Source organism: Macrotis lagotis, chromosome 1, assembly GCF_037893015.1.
Source record: "Macrotis lagotis isolate mMagLag1 chromosome 1, bilby.v1.9.chrom.fasta, whole genome shotgun sequence".
Taxonomy (NCBI): Eukaryota; Metazoa; Chordata; class Mammalia; order Peramelemorphia; family Peramelidae; genus Macrotis; species Macrotis lagotis.
In genome coordinates, this window is record NC_133658.1 from 691469223 (window position 1) to 691488607 (window position 19385).

The following is a 19385-nucleotide window of genomic DNA, read 5'->3' on the forward strand; positions in this document are numbered from 1 at the left end:
CATTTAATGTAAAATATGGCATTAAACCAACAAAGCAAATATTTTAAAATTAAAAATCCAATGTGAAAATATAGATTTTTTAACTGTTTCAGACTATTTTTAATCATTAATCAATTCTGTATTTAATCTGAATTCAAAAATAAGTTCTAAATTCAAAAGATTTTTGCCACCCTAAACAGGTCATTCCTTAACATTATGAATTATACACAATAGCCTCCCATTCTCATCTCTTTCTCCTTCCCCCAACTTTATTGCATTATACTGCTTCTAAGTACCATTTTCAATGACAGATGTCAAATTCCTGTCATAATGCATGTGGTCAGCACTTTAGTGCTAAGTGACCTCATAATCTACATATTTTAGAGAAAAGATCTTGTAGAAGATCTCTCTCTTTTAACATTTAAAATGTAGATGGAATATATTATACAGTGATCTGTGTGTATATATATATATATATATATATATATATATATATGTATCGCACTCTCAATAAGAAATGTCCATATGTACTATTGTTTGTACCTGATGATAGTATAGCAGTTACTTAAATATGTCCTTCAGGTTTTAATTTCATAATGACTATGTTTTAGAATTTATTTAGTGTTAGAATGACCTCCACTTTAAAAAACTGATTTAAAACAACTATCAACACTAAGTTTAGGTCTCAGAAGTAATAATCTATAAAAATTAAGATTAATGGGGGGGGAAACTATTTTATTTGCCATAAGCAAAACAAAAGTTATGAACTTAATAGTTAAAACAGATTAAGTTAACTGTAGTATCCATGTAAAAATTAAAAGTTTCCAATATCACTAACCTGATACAATTCTTCAAAAAGAAGAATCTCAACATAAAGCTACTGAAAATAACAAACTTACTACATCATATCCTAATGTTCTGAACATTAAGTGTTTACTATTGTCTCAATTAATATACAAATACATTTGTTATTAAAGACATTCTATGTTAGTCTTTCTTGTATTAGTACATATTTAAAACTTGAAAAAACTATACCAAAGTAGGAAGACTGTAAAATGGGACTGCCATGTCACATCAATTTATTGATGAATATTCATTACAATATGCTAAGTGGTTAACTCCATGCTTTTTCTGACAGGAGATCTAAGGTTATAAACTGAGTAGTAAGGAGTGCACAAAAGTAGCAGTTACTTTTTAAAATGACAAATCTCTTGTCAACGAATGCTAAAACCAGGTTTAATGAACCAATGAATTTTTACATCGAGTTAACATCGAAATTGTGATTTATTTTGGTGAGATGGAAAGAAAAGCTGTTCTGCAAATTAAGCTGTATCTAGCAATAACACTACAGAGTGAAATTCCAGTTGTCTGAGTAATCTGTTGCTATAGAGTAGGTTAATCAAAGTTAAATCATCTGTGAAATGGGTGGCTTTTGTTAAGCTGAGGGTGTCGTCAGATCAAGTTTTCCCATCTGTATTTCACTGTACATTGAAGACATTTTCTAATAATATCCTCAAGCTATACATACATATCTTCTATAAAATTATTTCAATTCTATAAGTGTATACTGAAATTAAATATCATTTAATAATAAAATATCCCATTCAAGTGGAAGTTCTCTTTAAAAACTGAACAGCACATCTGATTATGAATATTCATCCCTAATCAAGTATTAATTCATTTATTAAACATTTTTGATTCTATGATTTGCTGAATATCTTCTCTGTGATAGGTCTCCATTTAAGCAGAATGAATAATTGTGTATATGTATACTATGTTCTATATAAGTATATCACAATCTGGGCACGTGTATCCTACCCTTCAAGAGAATGTAATAATGTATGTGAAACAAGCTAATAACATTCAAGAGATTTACATTATAAAAAAGATTCAATTTAGAAAAACTGAATTTAATTTCTACAACCATATCTAATTCATAAAACAAGGCACATAAGTGTTAGTGAAGGAGCAAATAGTCCCTTTGACATAGGATTTTTTTTTACAGTTTTAAAATCATCTACTTTTTACCTTTGGAAAAAAAAACAGGTTTTAATACATAAAGAAAATTGATTTTCCATTAGTATTTATGAAGACAGCACTTCTTTTCTATACAATTTTCATTTTGAGAAATGTCATTTTCCACTTGCCTGATAATTTCCTCTTTCCATACCTCATTCTATCGAAGCAAAAATGAATATAACAGGATCCCTATACTTTATAACAATGAAATTAAGCTAGTATAGCTTGAGACACATGCAAGAAAACCAATTACATCTGTTATCAATGAGCTAGTGATATATTCAACCATCTAAGGTCACATGGTCTTCTTTTAATGATTTTGTTCCTCAACGACAACGACAAAACCAATCAATGGATGACTTTTCCACTAAGAAACAGTCTCTTATTTATGTTCTGATGGCAAAGCTCCTTTTCTAACAAAATTATAATGATGCTTTTCATGATTCTATTTCTTTTATTTAGTTATAACAGCTTATGAATTTGATCCCATAAAAATTTTTACTTTAGTTGCTAACCATCTGTACTCAATTAATGATATACAAATCTTTCCATCTTCTCAATTATCAAATAACCAAATTTTCCATCTTCCCAAATTAGTGTTTTAATTAAGCATAACACTCAATGCTACCATATTTTATATTATTTGAAGATTCTTTAAGAAATGAAATATTTTAATTTACTCTATTAATATACACTTGAATAACAATAAAAGTTTTTAGACACTGTATTATATAAAAGATCATTCAAATGAGAACCAGGAAATGTAGATAATATGGCAAGCAACATCTGATGTAAGGGAAAGCACTTTGGATCTGGATTCAGAAATCCAAAATTTAAATTTCAAGACTTCCACTTGGGCACTTGCTGATCTTGAGCAAAATCAATGGAGCTGAGTTTCAATTATCTCAAGTATAAAAGAAGAACGATATCTGCTATACTTACCCCTCAGGGTTGCTGAGAGCATCAAATGAGAATGTATTATTAAGTGCATTGTAAACATGAAACATGCTATAAATGTGAGTTGTAGTCCCATTGTCTTGTCTTTACAAAGAAATAAAAGAACAAGAGCTGTGTACAACCTGTTTTCCCAAAATTAAAAATGTATTTGAGAAAAAATTATAAAACTTACAGGTCAATTAGAACCAATAACAATATTCAATCTCAAACCAAAACCCAAATCAATTTTGTGATATCTGCAGTCAAATTGTAGAGAAGAAATCCAATAAAAAAAAAAAGCAATTTCCAAAATGGTCACAAGAACTTATAAAAAAGTAAAAGAAATCCAGTAAGTAACCTAACTTTTCCAGTAGTGTATCCACTGGCAACCACTGTTAGAAGGTGGAGAGTACACAGCTCCATGTTCCTACAATGAAGCTCTTTACCTGCAGTGAGTGAAATTGACTGAGATCACATGATCCCAGTCAATTTCACTCACAGCAGGTGTTTTAAGTGCAGCACCTCTGTGCAGAAACAGCACTACCAACTCACAGAGTAAACTTGGAAGAAAGAAAGAAGATGGCCAAAGGGGAAAAAATAAGGAAAAGGGAAACAGACAAAAGAAAATTACCTTTTTTAAATGAAGAAGCAGATCTACATAAAAAATTTTGAAAAGATAGACAATGGTTAAGGCTAACAACATTTTCTATATTGATACTATTTTTGCACTTATTATCAGGCTCCCCAAGTTTAAACTGACGACTTTAATTCACTGTCTCTTACACTCAAATGGAGATTTGGGCAATTTTGTTTCATGGTGAGTCTTGAAAATTTGTTATAGCTCTTAAATGGGAACCAACCAGGATAAGTTTGAGAACCACTGTATTAAAGCAATGGCTAGGAACTGTTATAGTTAAGTCTAAAGTGTTTCCATTATAAAAACCCTAATTTCAGGGTTTCTCTCTTCCCCTTTCTCCCCCAGTCCCACAAATTATGCCATGAAACTTAATGTAAGAGTCCCGGTCATGGAAGTAATTTTCTTTCTACATCATTTGATATCACCCTCTTTATTTCCATAGTTTAAGAATAGCCCAAGGACCATTCTACTCTAATTATGCACCTCAACCCTGCTCGAGGAAGGACCACCTCTGCTAAAAAGAGGATTAATATAGTGCACTACACATAGTAGGCACCCAATAAGGACTGGTTGAGTGATTGTGGCCCCTATAAAATATGCAACATAATGGAATGAACTGAGCACTGGATTTGGAGTCAAAAATCCTGGTTTCAAATCCCAGTTACCTCATCTGCAAAACAAGAGGTTTGGAACAGATGATCTTTATGTTCCTTTCCAATTCTCAAATCTCACTAACATATAACAAGCTTACCATAAAATGCACCTATTCCATGATGAGCAATTGTGAAGCTGGTTGTTATGAGGAAGAAATACTTATGAGAAAATGGTTTAAGTTCACCAACTTCACATTTCATTAGTCAGGCCAAGGTAACATCTATTCTCTAACCTTCCTAAAAATTACCATGTTTCTGAATCCAAGCTATTCATATAACTTGGTTCTCATTTGCAAAAATCTATACGTAAAATTCATTTTCAAACACTTTTATGTACTTAACTTACGCACTTAACATTTTGATGTAAGGGGGGGACAGTTAATTCTTTTTACTAAGAAAAATGAGAATCAAAAATATTAATTTACTTGTCAAAACAAACTAGAAATGATATTAAATAGTTCAAATCCAAGTTATAATGATTTATAAAGAAGAATCTGTTAAACTCAATTGAAATCAGGTTACAATTGTGAAAAATATGTATATTATTAAAATGACTGCTACCTTGTAAAAACAGCATGTTTTCCTCTGATTGCAGTCACTGAGAAATTCTGAAGAAAAAATAATCACCTCACTGTAATAGTAACACTGCTAAAAAAATCATAGAATCTCAAAACTGGAAAGAACCTCAGAGATCATTTATTATAAGCTATTCTGCAATAACAATTCCTTCTACATATCTTGAAAATGTTATCTAGCCTCTACCTGAAGACCTCAAGTAATGGGGTACTCATTACTTAAGAGCTAATTCATTCCCTTTTGGAAAATTTCATGGAAATTTTTCCATACATCAAGACATTGTTCATAATTCTGCACTCTGGGGCTGATAAAAACAAATCTAATCTCTCTCTTCTGTGGTATGACCCTTCAATTACAAAAGATGATTATCATATTCTTTTCTTCAAGTCCTCTTCTCTAGATTAAACATCCCTCAGTTCCTGTAAGGGATCAGTACATGATATGAGTTGCCCCACACCATCCTTGTTATGTAAGAATGCACTCTAGATATAGTTGTTCTTCCTAAAATATGGCACTCAAATCTGAACACAATAGTATAGATGTGCCTTAAAATTTCAGAGTATAATAAGCCTGAGCAGTTAGGTGGCACAAAATAGAGCTCTGACCCTAGAGTCAGGAGGAAGTGATTTTAAATTTGGCCCCAAACACTTACTAGATGTGTGACCTTGGGCAAGTAACTTCACCCTGTTTGCCTCAGTTTCCTCATCTGTAAAATGAATTGGAGAAGGAAATGGCAAACCAAACGAGTATTTTTGCTACAAAAACCCCAAATGGGGTCATAAAGAATTGGAAACACTTAAGTGACTTAAACAGCAATAGTGAGATTATAGTGTCATGACCATAAAAGACACTTAAGGAACGGTGAACTGAATTTAATTCTGGAAACTATGTTCAGCTATCACAGTCTAAAATTGCATTAAATTCTTCTGAATAACATATATTATAATTATAGGAAGCTGTATTCCCAAGTCTTTTTAAATATAAGAATGCTTAATCATTTTTCCCATCCTGCAGTAAAATAATTGATTTTTAAAAAACCTTAATCCTTACCATAACTCCTTCAGCTTGTTGAGATTTCTTTTGACACTGATTTTGCCAATCAACATTTTAGCTAACCCTCCCAGTTTCATGTCATTGGAAAATATCAAATTAATTGCCAGAGGAACACTGATGACCACCAGACTCTCTTTATTATGGCCCATATATAATTGAACACTTAAACGATTTTTATCTATGTACTTCTTTTTCATGTAATCTGGCAAAATGTTAAGATATGCAGAGCAATTTAACCATATAATATAATGTAATATATAACATAACATAATATAATTAATATAATAATCTCATTCTAATAAATTTATGACATTATGCTCTTTTCAAGGTCAGTGTAGTTATTCAAGGTTACTTGCATTAACATTTAAAAATAGCTGAAATTTAATTTCCCTTTCAATTATTCTCCAAATAAGATTCTAGAGACATAGCATGGTGTAATAGATCAATGGACCAATAGTCACAAGGCCAGGGTCTAATATAAGTTATGTCAGTAATTAGCTGTGTGAAAAGTGGTAAATTACTTAAATTTTCAAGGACTCGGTTTCCCCATTTGTAAAAGAAAGGATTTCACTTATTAAACAAATATTTACTAAGCTGTCACTTGGGCAAGACATGGTTCTAAAGCCTGGAGATATATAGGACTTGATCCCTATTCTCAAAGAGTTTGCAAGCTAAAAGTTGGGGAAATATATATAGAAATAATGGATATGAGGGACATAAGTGGAATTCTACAGGAAATCTTAGGAGAAATCACTCTTTACTTGAGGGTTGGACTGGATGATTTTCAATGCTACTTCTAGATGTCAGATTGCAGAAACATCAAAATAAAATTCCTTATACAGTCTTGTGAATAGTTGAAAGCAATTCATTAGCATCATATCAATGATCTTCATAAAAACTAAATAAAATTATTTATATTTTACCAGGAAATTGATATGTGCTGTCTTTCCAAAATTACTGAGTGAAAAAGAACACAAATCTCTCAATTCTCAATGCAGTAATTTATTCACTAGACTATGATGACACTTGGGTAATTTTTAAGTCATTTCAATAGAATGGAAAAAATGCTTAGTAGTCTGTGCAGTCTTATCATAGTACTTACTATAAAAGATCTGCTAATTAATTTGAATTCTCTATCATATTTTCATTTTTGTATATGTCAAAAATAAGCTTGAAAATCTAACCATATAAATTGAATCTAGTTAATATTAACCTATTATGAAAGTTCACAAAACAGCATTTAGGGTATTTTTCATTTTGAAAATACCTAAGGTGTTTAACAAATTAATATATATCATGTCATTAAAAACATCATCACTAAGTTTTAGTTAAATGATACTTGAAAAAAGGAACTTTGATCTATCTGCATTCCATTTTCTAAGTTATACATCAAATAAATGTGGCATTAAAAAGTATATTACTAGTGTAAGTTATCTTGTACCTAAATTAAAGCAATGATAGTTTAATAAAGACTATAAGCATTTTCCGGACAAATATGGAGAACATTAAGTTTTAAATTAAATGGGCCATAGTTTTAATTAGTATCTGTGATTTAAAACATTTCCTTTCCCTAACCACAAAAAGACTTTACTATGAAATTAAGTTCTTTAAGACTTTCATAAACTAAGTCCACACTCTCCATGTGACCTCACAAGTGGCTCTATTTCTAGAGGCATAATTTTTGTGCCTTTCTAGTTAACTGGAAAAGACAATTTTTGCAGATGTGAAAACCTGAACATACTAGCTTGAGACTGGAAAAAAACTAAAAACAGATTAAAAACAACTATAGGTGAAGGTCTTAACAGTCTCTCTGGTAAAATAGAAACTGAGATCATGACTCTCCATCCATTTGACTGGATATATAGTCCCTCCACTATGAGGGATTTGCTCAGCATCATTTCTACATGTGACCACCATGTCTCCAAAGTGGGAAAAGTGTCACTTAAGTATTTTTTAACTTAACCTACGTTGTTTCCAATAAGATTTTTGTAATGGTTAAAAAAAAAATTTCTATGATTAATGAAAAAATTGCTTCTGTACAAGGCCAATCTGTACTTAATCAAAGGCAGTTATATGAAAGCAACATAATAGAGCACCTAAAGCTAAAATAGAGGGTTGGACTAGATGATCTCTGAGGTCTCTTCTAGTTCTGGATCAAAGACCCTATGAATGGATGAATTTCTCATTTATCTTCATTGATCGACGATTACAGAGAAAACCAAAATGTAATTAAAATACAGATGCAACAAAAAATAATTCATGTATACTTTTGAAGAATTATACTCAAATAGGAATGAGACATTTCAACTAATTTACAGTTCCATTAGTAAAAATATACAAAATGAAACATACAAACACTAATGTATCATACAAAATATGTAAAAATTACATAAAAGGTAGACCAGCTAACATTTCTACCAATCTCTCAATTAAAAAAATTCACCATAATTCATAAACTTTTAAAATATATCAACACAGAATTGAGAATCCAAGGAAAATACAAAAATTTATATTTACCTTCCTTTGGTTGTGCCATAACTGGTGTCTGAGTCTCCTTTGTGTATGTGACAATTTCTCGGGGAGGAAAGTCAACTTGTGTAATTTTAGCCATGCCAAGTTTAATAGGTCCTCGTCTAAATAAAGTGAATAAAAATTTTTTTTTAAATACAACAAATGGCACACATTTACAATTTCAACTTTAGTTTTGGAAATTAAAAATTTTAAATGTATTTTTTACCCCACATTGCTAAAATATGTGGCTATAATTTAAATATAAATTACTATGATCACAATAATTTAAATGAATTAAACTAGTCTCATTTTAACAAAAAAGAAAAATAACTAAAAATAAGAAAAAAATCAAAAGATATTTCTGAATATTATTATAGTACTCTGATTTTAAATTTACCAAATTCTTTTTACTGAATGAACAGAATAAAATAAGATTAAAAGATAATTTCTTTTAAGAAATGAAATTCTATGTGGGAGCATTAAATTAGAGTTACTGGTTGAACTAATTTCAAAACAGTAACCTTATTTGAAATAGTTATATTTTCTAAGTGATGGAGTGAGGACAATTAAGATTCACTCAATACAAAGTTCAGTTTGTCTAGATTCAGAATGAAGGGAGTAACTTTAGGAATTTTATTTAATAATACTATTTTCTATGTCTTTCATTTCGCAAAAACTTGGCAATCATAATTATTCTCATTTGAGTTTTTAAATTTTTAACCATTCTCATTATATTTTTATCTAATCAATATTGCCCTCAAATTAGCCAAACTTCATCAAATGGAAGTATAGGCAGAGTGATTAAATAAGTTATATTCTGAAGATCACAGACAATAAAATCATATAGATTCCTTAATAAAACACTTTTTTATTCTTTAAGGCAGAGGAAAATTAAAAAATAAACATTAATGTTCATTTTGGGGATGGGCATGTTAAGACAGGATGATGGAGAAAAAGGGTAACAAATCATCCATTATAGGCATTTGAATGAACTTCTCTACTGGATGTTATATGTTAGGTCTCAAAATTTAAAACTGGGTCAAACTCGTATTTTTCTAAGCTGGCAATTATATAGCAAAATTGTGAATAAGTTCTTAACAATAACATCTTTTTTTATGTTTTTGTAAGGCAAATGGGGTTATGGCTTGCCCAAGGCCACACAGCTAGGTAATTATTAAGTGTCTGAGGCCAGATTTGATCTCAGGTCCTCCTGACACCAGGGCTGGTGCTCTATCCACTGTACCACCTAGCTGCCCCTAACATAACATCTTAAGTAAACCTTTCCTCAAAATAAATTATATTCTATATTTATATTCTCTAACCATAGGATGATATAGTGGATAAAACACCAGCCTTGGAGTCAAAAAAGACCAAGGTTCAGGTCGCAAAACTAAGTGACTTTAGGCAAGTCCCTTAACCTTTCAGTGCTCTAGGTAGCTTTCTAAAACTGTTGCAGAAAAGGTACTACCTGCACTGGTAGAGGGAGAATATGATAGCAGTTATCATCATAATAATTAAACAAGTACCTTGTTAACAGAATTTTAGATTTAAATTTTTTTTTTTTACATAATGGGGCATTTCCCAGTATTCTGAAACCACACAACAATCCCTATATGATTTGATCTATGGAAATTATTAGCCAATTAAAAAAACTCTTCCCTATAAAAGCACAGAAATTCAATACTCGATATGGGGCTTAAGAAAATTTAAAATGCATTTTATACTTTAGGACTTTATTAGCCTTACATAAAGAAAGGTTGATAAATGTAATGAATTAAGTATTAAATGGTCAAATTTAGGAGAACTTTAATCTGGAATTGCAATGGTTACAATTTTTTTTAAGTTTTATTGATTTTAAAGGGGAAACCATAGGAGAAATTAATCATTTAAACTTTTTAAGAGGGGGGGGGAAGATCAAAAGTTAATCCTAAACCAATTACATTAGGACCAGATAATTGACTTGAATGTATTTGGCTGTTATTGCAACAAAATTACAGTATGTTAAAAATGTATCTTCTCCCTTCACTCCCAGCACAGTAATATCTCATTTACTGAAAATCTCAAAATCTAAATCAAATAATGGTGAAAATTAAGAAGTAAACCATAAAAGTTTCTGAATATGAAAAATTGATGTTATAAAACTTAGACCCTAAAGTTTAAGTTTCCAAAATATGTCTGTTTTAATTTGACAAAATATCTATATGATTTTATTTTGAGTTTCTTATAGAATTTTTATTCTTATTTCCTAGACCTAGATTTAGAAGCAGCAACCCAAAATTGTGGAAAGGCTACTGGAAGCAGGAAGTATCAAGAAATGGCAACTAAATGGGAAGAGAAATGGAAAAACTAAAAAAAATCAGACAAAAGTAATTTTGAAATTTTAGCAGAGGGATACAAAGTCTCAAAAGCCACTGGGACAATCACTCAGTTACAACACAGTGCAACAATTAATGTTTGGGATTATCTTGAATTATTTGGAAAAAGTTAAATTATATTCACCATATATTCTATGCCTGCTATCAGGCATAACTTTATGGTTCTGGGTAAATCATTTTGAAACTCACTGCCTCATGCCACTCCTTCAAATATGATTTATCTATTAAGTAACAATTACATGTATTAAAGCAAACATTACTTAGGAAGTTGGGAAATTTTAGAAATGTTTATATCCAAAAGGATCAACATAAAAAAAACTTTGTTCCCTTATTTATATATATATATATATATATGTATATATACCAAAATTCATTTATGTACCAGATGAATGAGCTATCAACTGTAAAGCAAAAATTTTTTAACCTGTTTTGCTTTATATTTTATAAATAAGAATATTGCCACAAAATATCAAATTAACTTATAAAGAATAGAAGATAAATCTATTCAATACCCCAAATCGGAATCGGAATGAAGCTGGAGAACTGATGGATCAGTATCCCAATGCAGCGTCCTGATTGGTTGTTGGCCAACCATGCAGCATTAGTAAAAAAGGTCAAAGTTAGTGAAGCAAATAATTTCTATGAATGGGTAAAATGCATTGTTTATTCACTGTTCAAGATTTACACAAACATTCTGGTTAGTAGAAACAAAAAAAACAGTTAATACTCAAACTTTATTTCATGCAGTAAGGAAAACATGGTTAAAGATTCAAACATGTAATCAGAGCAGTATATTTTTGGAAAATACAAACTGCACATCAGAAGATAAGAATAGTACAAAGCAAATAAGACTGGCTCAAATTGTACATTATTTATAAAACACAGTTAAGCTAGAAACCTTTGAGTCCTTATCAAACAAAATTAGAAAAAAAAAAGAAGAAAATCTTAGCATAATAACAATCTTGCCCAGAGCATTAAATGTGTGCAGGAAATTGTCATATTAGTTAAGGAAATGAGTCAACACATAAGCCTTTTGGTAAGAAAACCAAAAAAGACTATTCCACTGGGATACTGAACGACTAGAGTTTCCAAACTATGACCTTGCTGTAATTTATAGGTTAAGCACTGCCTTGGGCTTTTTCTATATGTCATCTGTTTTTGAAAGCAACTAAACTTAATTCAGTCTTTAAAAATTACATTAGAATATTTAAAAATATAATGATATTCACACACTGTTTATATTACTTTTAAAAAAAGCAAATTTAGTCTAAATTAATCTTGATTTGTTTTTGGCTTTGCTGGAGGATAAACAAAAACAATTGTCTGAATTAGCTCAAGCTAGTCCAGACAGCTATTTCCAATTCTACTAGAGAACAAAAAGACATTTCTTCATACCAGCATTCTTATGATTATGAATGAAAGCTCAGTTATACATAGCAATGTGAAGACCATATTCCTTTTGCATACATTATACATAAGCACGTGCAATCCATTAATGCTATAATTTTAAACTATTTTTCTCACATTTAAAGAAAACATAAGTTACATATGAACCAATACACTATGTGATTTTGCCTATTGTAATTATCAGTTAAATTGGCTTATAATAATATAAAACACTTAAACAATTGGAAATTCAGTGAAATCTTAATTTTTACAATGCAAATTGCAGGATGTAAGATAAAACTAAGGACAACACAAAAGTTCTATTTACAAGAAGATTCTGCACACCGAGAGAGAGAGAGAGAGAGAGAGAGAGAGAGAGAGAGAGAGAGAGAGAGAGAGAGAGAAGACAAGAGGGAAGATCTGCTTTGTTGAATGAAGCAATGAAGGTAACAAACTTGAGCTTTGTTAGACAAAAAGGGTAATTCAAGAAATGTCCTACAAGGAATGTTCTGTCTTCAGACTTTATATAATAAAATGATTGCTTTTGCTACTATCAATGACATAAAATTTCAGATGGAAGGAGAGGTGATTTCAGTCTCATATCAAATATGGTTTTATTGGATCAACAAACTGACTTCAAAATGTACCCGGAAGTGAAAAGGGACATACTGTTTTTCTACAGCTAGTTTTTGATTATATGAGTTTACAAATAGAAAAAAAAAATGGATGTGAGAAAAAATTGGAGAAATAAAATTCATAGATAATCCAGAAGTCTGATCTTAATCAACTTTGTTTCAACATTTTCTCCCATCAAACCTTTGACCACAGTTACTAATAATTAGTAAAACTGAATGCCCTTCCTCTGGTTTCTTTTTCCCCTCCCATCCCCACACCCATCTTCTGTAGGGAAAAGATGGCCACTGAGTGATTAAGGAAAAGAATGAAATAAAAATAAAGAGGAATGTGGGGAAATGAAAAGTCAGTTCTTGGAAAAAAAATGGTTGATTGCTGAGAGGTTGAGATTGAGCTCGAGAACTACTTATTTATTAATAAGATATAATTTTATCTTTACACATTTCATCAACTATATTTCCCACCTATTCCTCCCTATCCTGGGGAGCTATAAAATAAATCCCAAACATTTCTCTCCTTTCCTTTTTCCCTTATTGCTCCATCACCCCTCCCAAAGTTGGGTTTTTTTTTATGTTAATTACAGAACCCTGGCACACTTGCTAGATCCTTTCACTTGTTGAACTTTTGGAGCTCATAATTCTCCTTTCAATATTTTTCCTGAACATCTCTATACTTTTACTTTATTCTCATCTATCCACTTTCTGGTTTTTCAATACTCATCATTCTTTCCTTTCCCATCAAAGAATATCTTGTGTATTGGCATTTGAAAATACCATTAACCTATCATCATTTCTCTCACTTCCCTCAGTGCTAAATTCCTTTGCTTATCTTAACCCTAAGACATTTCTGAAAATTAAGTAGTTATCTTTCCCCTCTATTCTTTTGGGAGTTTATATTTCTAAATCAGACCAGAATTTCAATAAAAAGACACTATAAAAGGATATCAGACAGATTTACATGCTTAGCTATTATTGGTGTTTAATATATGTATCAATCATATCAAATATTTACTAGGATGGAAAAAAATGTTCTATGACCTACTTGGGGCTAATCACTTGTTTTTCAGATTAGTCATAATTCCAAGCAAATATTTGTTTATAGATGTTTCTATTTAAAAACAAACACAGAACTCTCTCAGACTAATGTCTATTATGGTTTAAATCTTTTAGGTTAGTTAATATCTACCAAAATTAAATGAAGTAGTTCACAGAACTTATATCATTTTATGATTATGCCTGTAGAAAATGGACATCAAAATTCAACTTCTCAAAAATTCTCACTATTGCAAAAACAATTTTAAAAAGGAGTAAGAGTAAATTTATTGAGACAAATTTATGGGAGGGCATGGATAAGAGTCTCGGGATTATAACCTAAATAATTGGAGAGAATGTTCATATTGACAAGATGACAGAGCTATTGGCACATCTGAGATAATAGTGAACTAGAGAAAGTCCTCATGAAGAAGCAATTCCACAATCTGGACTTAGAGCCTTACCTACCACTATGGCTTTCAAATTTTTTAAAAAATGGGTAAAGAAAAAAAGTAGGGCTTCTCCTCCCTCTTTTTTCTTGGGCAACCACAAAATAAATCTGGGAAAACTTGCTAGACAATATCACTTCTTTCTCTTTTTTCTACAGAAAACAATAATGTTTCTAAAAAAGTTGCTATATAAATCCAAGTTCTTTAAATTACTTAATATTGCCAAATTGTATTTAACAGTAAAGATAATGTATATTGTTCTTACAGAATTTATGCTATGCCTCCAAGTTAAAAATTATAGGGTGATCAATGAGCTTAAAAATAATAAAATCATTTTTTCTAACACTAACAATAATAAAATATAACTTATGTATAGATAATGCTTTAAGTTTTGCAAAGTGCTTTAGATAAAAGTTCCACACTACAATTAATGGTCCCATTTTATAGATGAAGCAACTGAGGTTTGAAATAGTTTAAATGTTATTAAGCATGTTATTGCTGTATCTCAAGCTATTATGGCAACACTTCAAGAAATCTATTGGAGATCACAAACTTCTCAAATTTTTTTCCAAAAGATAGTGAATTTAGAATCATTAAATTTAAATTATTATAATTATTCAATATAAAAATTAAGAAACTAAGGAGGTAGGAAAGGCACTATTGTGAGGTCAGCTATGACAGGATAATAAAATTCCCACTCCCCAAATTAGAAATTGAAAACCAATTTTAAGTTTAATATTTATATAATAGTTATGTATAATATACCAAATGAACACATTTTTAAAGTATAATCAATTTTCCCATTATTTTGGAAGAATATTGACTATGATTATGATGATGCAAAAAATGAATTATTTTATCATCTGAAATCTATTTGTCAAAAAAAAAAGAATCACCAGGTAAAATACTAAATATTGACTACTGGGATATTATTTGCAAAGGTATATCTAATAAATACATTCAACCTTTAAGACCTATAGTTTGAATACATTAATTTGATTCAATACAGGTGAACTATTTTACTAAAATATAACATTGTTGATTTTTAGAATTATTTATCTCTGTTAGGAAGGTAAAATGATTTTACAATCATCCACTAATTTCTATAGTAAGTTATTTTCAGTTGTTTAATTATCCTGCTAATTGACTCATCTTTCCATTTTGCTCTACCCAAATGGACACAACAGGTTGAGTAGGGTTCAAGTGGAATGAATAAAGTCTCAGGAGACACATTAAAACAATTTACACACACACACACACACACACACACACACGACATATATATTAACTTTATGTCACTACATTTTTGTACTGATGAAAAGAATTCTTTAATTATAGCATTCACCTTATGGATCACCCAAACCCTTTTACTTCTTTTCTTCATGCTCTTCTCCCTATTTCTACACCTTCACTATCTGTCTCAACTTCAGTTAGGAAAACCAAGAAAGGAAAAAAACTCATACTTAAATTGCCAATATATGTCAAACGAGATAAAGAATTTTTTGGGGGGGGAGGGGAAGAAAAATAATATTTGACAAAAACTAGAGCTTTAGATTAGCTATGTATTTTTTTTATCATACACTTAACTTTAACTGCCAGAGACAGCTGAAAGCTGTCTGTATTTTTAAATGTTTTCAACACCTAATTAAAAGCACCAAATATAGAATTCAAAAACTACAAGAATTTAAAAAGAAAAAGGGTAAGCCCAAATGAGAAGGATTTAGAGTGCAAATAAACAAATCCTAAAAGATTCTTCTGCAACACCTTAAATTGCACTGAACTTCTTTGCTGAAGTTATGTGTGTAGGATTCTAAAACAAATCTGAAGGTATTTTTTAATAAGAGAAAGGCAAGTTCAAGAAATACTAAGAATGAAAAAGACTGCGTGTTCTCTTAGTACTTATTCCTTTATTCCTAAAGCTTTGTGCAACACTTTTTACTTCAATGAATAAAACCAGTAATTAATGCAACATGCTAATATTGAGAAGACAGAATAACTCATCTATTAAATAGTTTATCCCAGAAGAGACTTTCCATACTATTTTTATTGAATCCAAAAAAAAAAAATCACATAATCAACAAGTTTTCTTAGGGTTAAAAATTATCTGAATCTATTTTTATCAAAAAATTAATAGCATGAAATCATAGCTGCTGATTTAACTTAGCATAATAAAATTAAAATTTTTTAAATAAATTTTCTCAGTTTAACACAAGCAACAACATTTCTAAGCCAATCAGATTTCAAAATATCAACACTAATTTAACACTGTTATTTAGAATTCTACTAAAGTATCAACAATATTTGAGCAATGAAAGCATTCCATCATTAAAATATTAAAAGAAAATTACTGTACCTAGATCCCCCGGCGCCATCTCCAGAGTCTTGGCTTCCAGCCTCACTTGGAGTACTCACAGATTTGGAGGATGGAGACATAGGAGGAGGGACTAAATAGTGAAATAGACAGGTATCCGCTGTTACTACTCGAAGAGGTTGTACAGCTTATGATGTTTCAAAATTAATTTAACATGAAGTAATTAACATAAATAAAAATACCAAACCAAAAACAAAGGAAAAAAAATTAACACATGAGTGATAATGAACAGTAGAAAAAAGGGAAAAAAGACAAAGTTAACAATGCATGCTGGACATTCATGCAATTCCTTTGACATAATGTATTTGGATTTGATATTTAAAAGCAAAACAAAACAAAACAAAAAACAAACCTAAACACAATTATGAAAATGCATTTTGATCTGAGCCACCACTAAACATTAGCACTAACTTTCAAAGGAGACCATTCCTTCTATGCTAACATTTTACTTTTAAATTAACAAAAGTTATTAACATTAACAATTACTTTCAAAATTACGATGAAGTAATTTTAAACTATGAAGTTTCATTTAAGTTTTATAACAATTTCAAGTCAAAGGCAATTATCTGTAATATAATCATTTTAAACACCAAGATTTCTGTTTAAATAAACTTCAGTTTTTTTCTTTTAAAAGTATAAAAATTTAGAGAAGCGCCATTCTAAAATAAAATAGAAAAAAAGAGGAATGAATGTCTCCTTTAAAGGGTCCATTAATTTCTAGCACTTTGGGTAAAAAATGCAAACAAGCTATAAAGCAACATGCCCTTTAAAAGTGATGCACAACAAAAAATGACAGCATGCAACTTAAAGGCAAGACTGAAGCTAACATTCTTACCCCAGTATTCAGATTAATAACCGAAGTGTACAAAAATATAAACACCAAAATATTCTCAAGCCTTACTTATAGAGGAAATGTACATTTTTCACAGTAGATAAAAGCAAAAAGAGCAAAAACTTATCCCATAAGATGGAAGTTTTTAAATGCCATATTATAAAATAGCAGTTGGATGTATATATTACAAGAAACTGAATTTAGTAATAGTTCACAATTACTATTGCAGGTAGCACAGGAGGATCATCGCTGCCATCTTCTGGTTAAATAATACGATGACGGTCCCAGAACTCAAGTAGCTTTCAGATATTTCAATATGCAGTATTAACCTATTTTAAACTGACTTTGTATTAAATGCCTACTTCGTTGGAATATTCCCTTCAAGTAAAAACATCTTTAACTATAAATGAATTAACCAGAGAAATACTGTCTGACCATTTCTTGCAAAGCAATAGTAACTAGGAAAAGTAAAGTTACTTATACGTTGTAAATTGTTAAATGCTTCTACACACTATCTTTAAAACAACAGAAACCAAGAGTTAGAGAATCTAAAATATATAGTCTATTACCATTCTGGGTTTAAGGCAAGCACAAAATAGTTAGCTGACTGTCTGTAATTATCCTAACTACCAGGCTTGAGGACTTCAGATTTCACTAGAGAGTGTCTCTAGGAGAAGAGCATGGTGTGAGCTACTGGGTATAAAGAAATTCAGACTAGCTCCAAAGCAGCCAATATTAACTGAAATGGGGAAAAGTCACATCGGGTTCTGCCCATGTTCACTCAGAACACATTTCTAACCCTTTCTTCACTCACTGACATTTTTGAGGTCTAGTCAAAGGAATAAAGAATATGTCTTCTATCAGTAACATTCTTTCAGGGTTTACTACTCAAGACACAATTTAAAAAATATATATCTTAGATTTCTAAAGGAGAATCATCTTTAAAGTTACTTTTAAATACAAGGAACATTTTTAAAGTCAAGATATGAATATCTTTCACTTGTTTAATTCTTTGCAATGACTAAGACATTCTTTTTCAATTCAATAAATGCAAAGTAACTTCACTTATCAATGACTATAAAAAATTAGGTTCAAAAGAAAATCAATAATTTGGGCTTCCAAACAGAAATATCATATTTGCAAGGTAGCCAAAAATAGTTTCTCTTATAACTTCTTAAATCAAAAATTAGGAAGATCTTAATATTTACTAATCAAGGTTCACTAGTTATTATATATATATCATAATCATCACCATCTCTTTGCTAAAATAATTGATACTACTACATACTAGATCTTCAGTATCAAAGAGAAATACTCAATATAATTTATGAAAGGAAGCTCACTGAATTTCCATAATGGGCTTCAGGAGCTTATATTAAGTCCACTCACACTATTGAAATAATGAATATTCACTAGTCCAGTCATGCCAAAACAAACCAACTTTACTTAAAAAAGAACTCACAGAGCTGGCTGTAAGAGCAGCAGGTTTGAAGACTAATAGGAAAAAAAAATCAGATGCAAAAGCAGCTATCATCCCTGTATTTCCAGATTTTAACAGACCATTACTGAAAATACATGGAAGCCTCAATTTTCAGACATCTAGAAAATACATTTGAACTTCAGAAAGATATACAAACTAACAAGGCAAAAGTCAGAAATTTATTTTCGATAATGGTCTAGGTGTGTAACAGTTCTACTGGTCTGATGGGGACAACATACTATTAACATTTAGCTTTTGAGGTAAAACCTAGAGGTATTAAAAGGTAAGAAAAAACATTACTATAGGAGCCCTCTAATAAAACAAGCTTTAATCAGCCACTTCAAACAGTACTGACTAATTTTCATCTAATATTTATATTATATATAAATAAATTTAAACTGGCCCCAAATAAAATCCCAGACAAATGGTAATACCAAAATAACTTTATGTGAATGAAACTGTTT

At 30.4% G+C, this 19385-nt stretch overlaps 1 protein-coding gene across 3 annotated transcripts in view; it reads right to left on the reverse strand.

The window, feature by feature from the left end:
• Positions 1 to 19385, reverse strand: part of DYNC1I2 (dynein cytoplasmic 1 intermediate chain 2) — a 70269-nt gene that overhangs the window by 19010 nt on the left and 31874 nt on the right. For all 3 annotated transcript variants that reach the window (XM_074215717.1, XM_074215716.1, XM_074215719.1), the window contains 2 exons: positions 16592 to 16682; positions 8371 to 8486 (listed from right to left, as the gene is read on the reverse strand). In XM_074215717.1, the coding sequence (XP_074071818.1) occupies positions 8371 to 8486; positions 16592 to 16682 (207 nt within the window). The remainder of the gene's footprint in view (positions 1 to 8370; positions 8487 to 16591; positions 16683 to 19385) is intronic.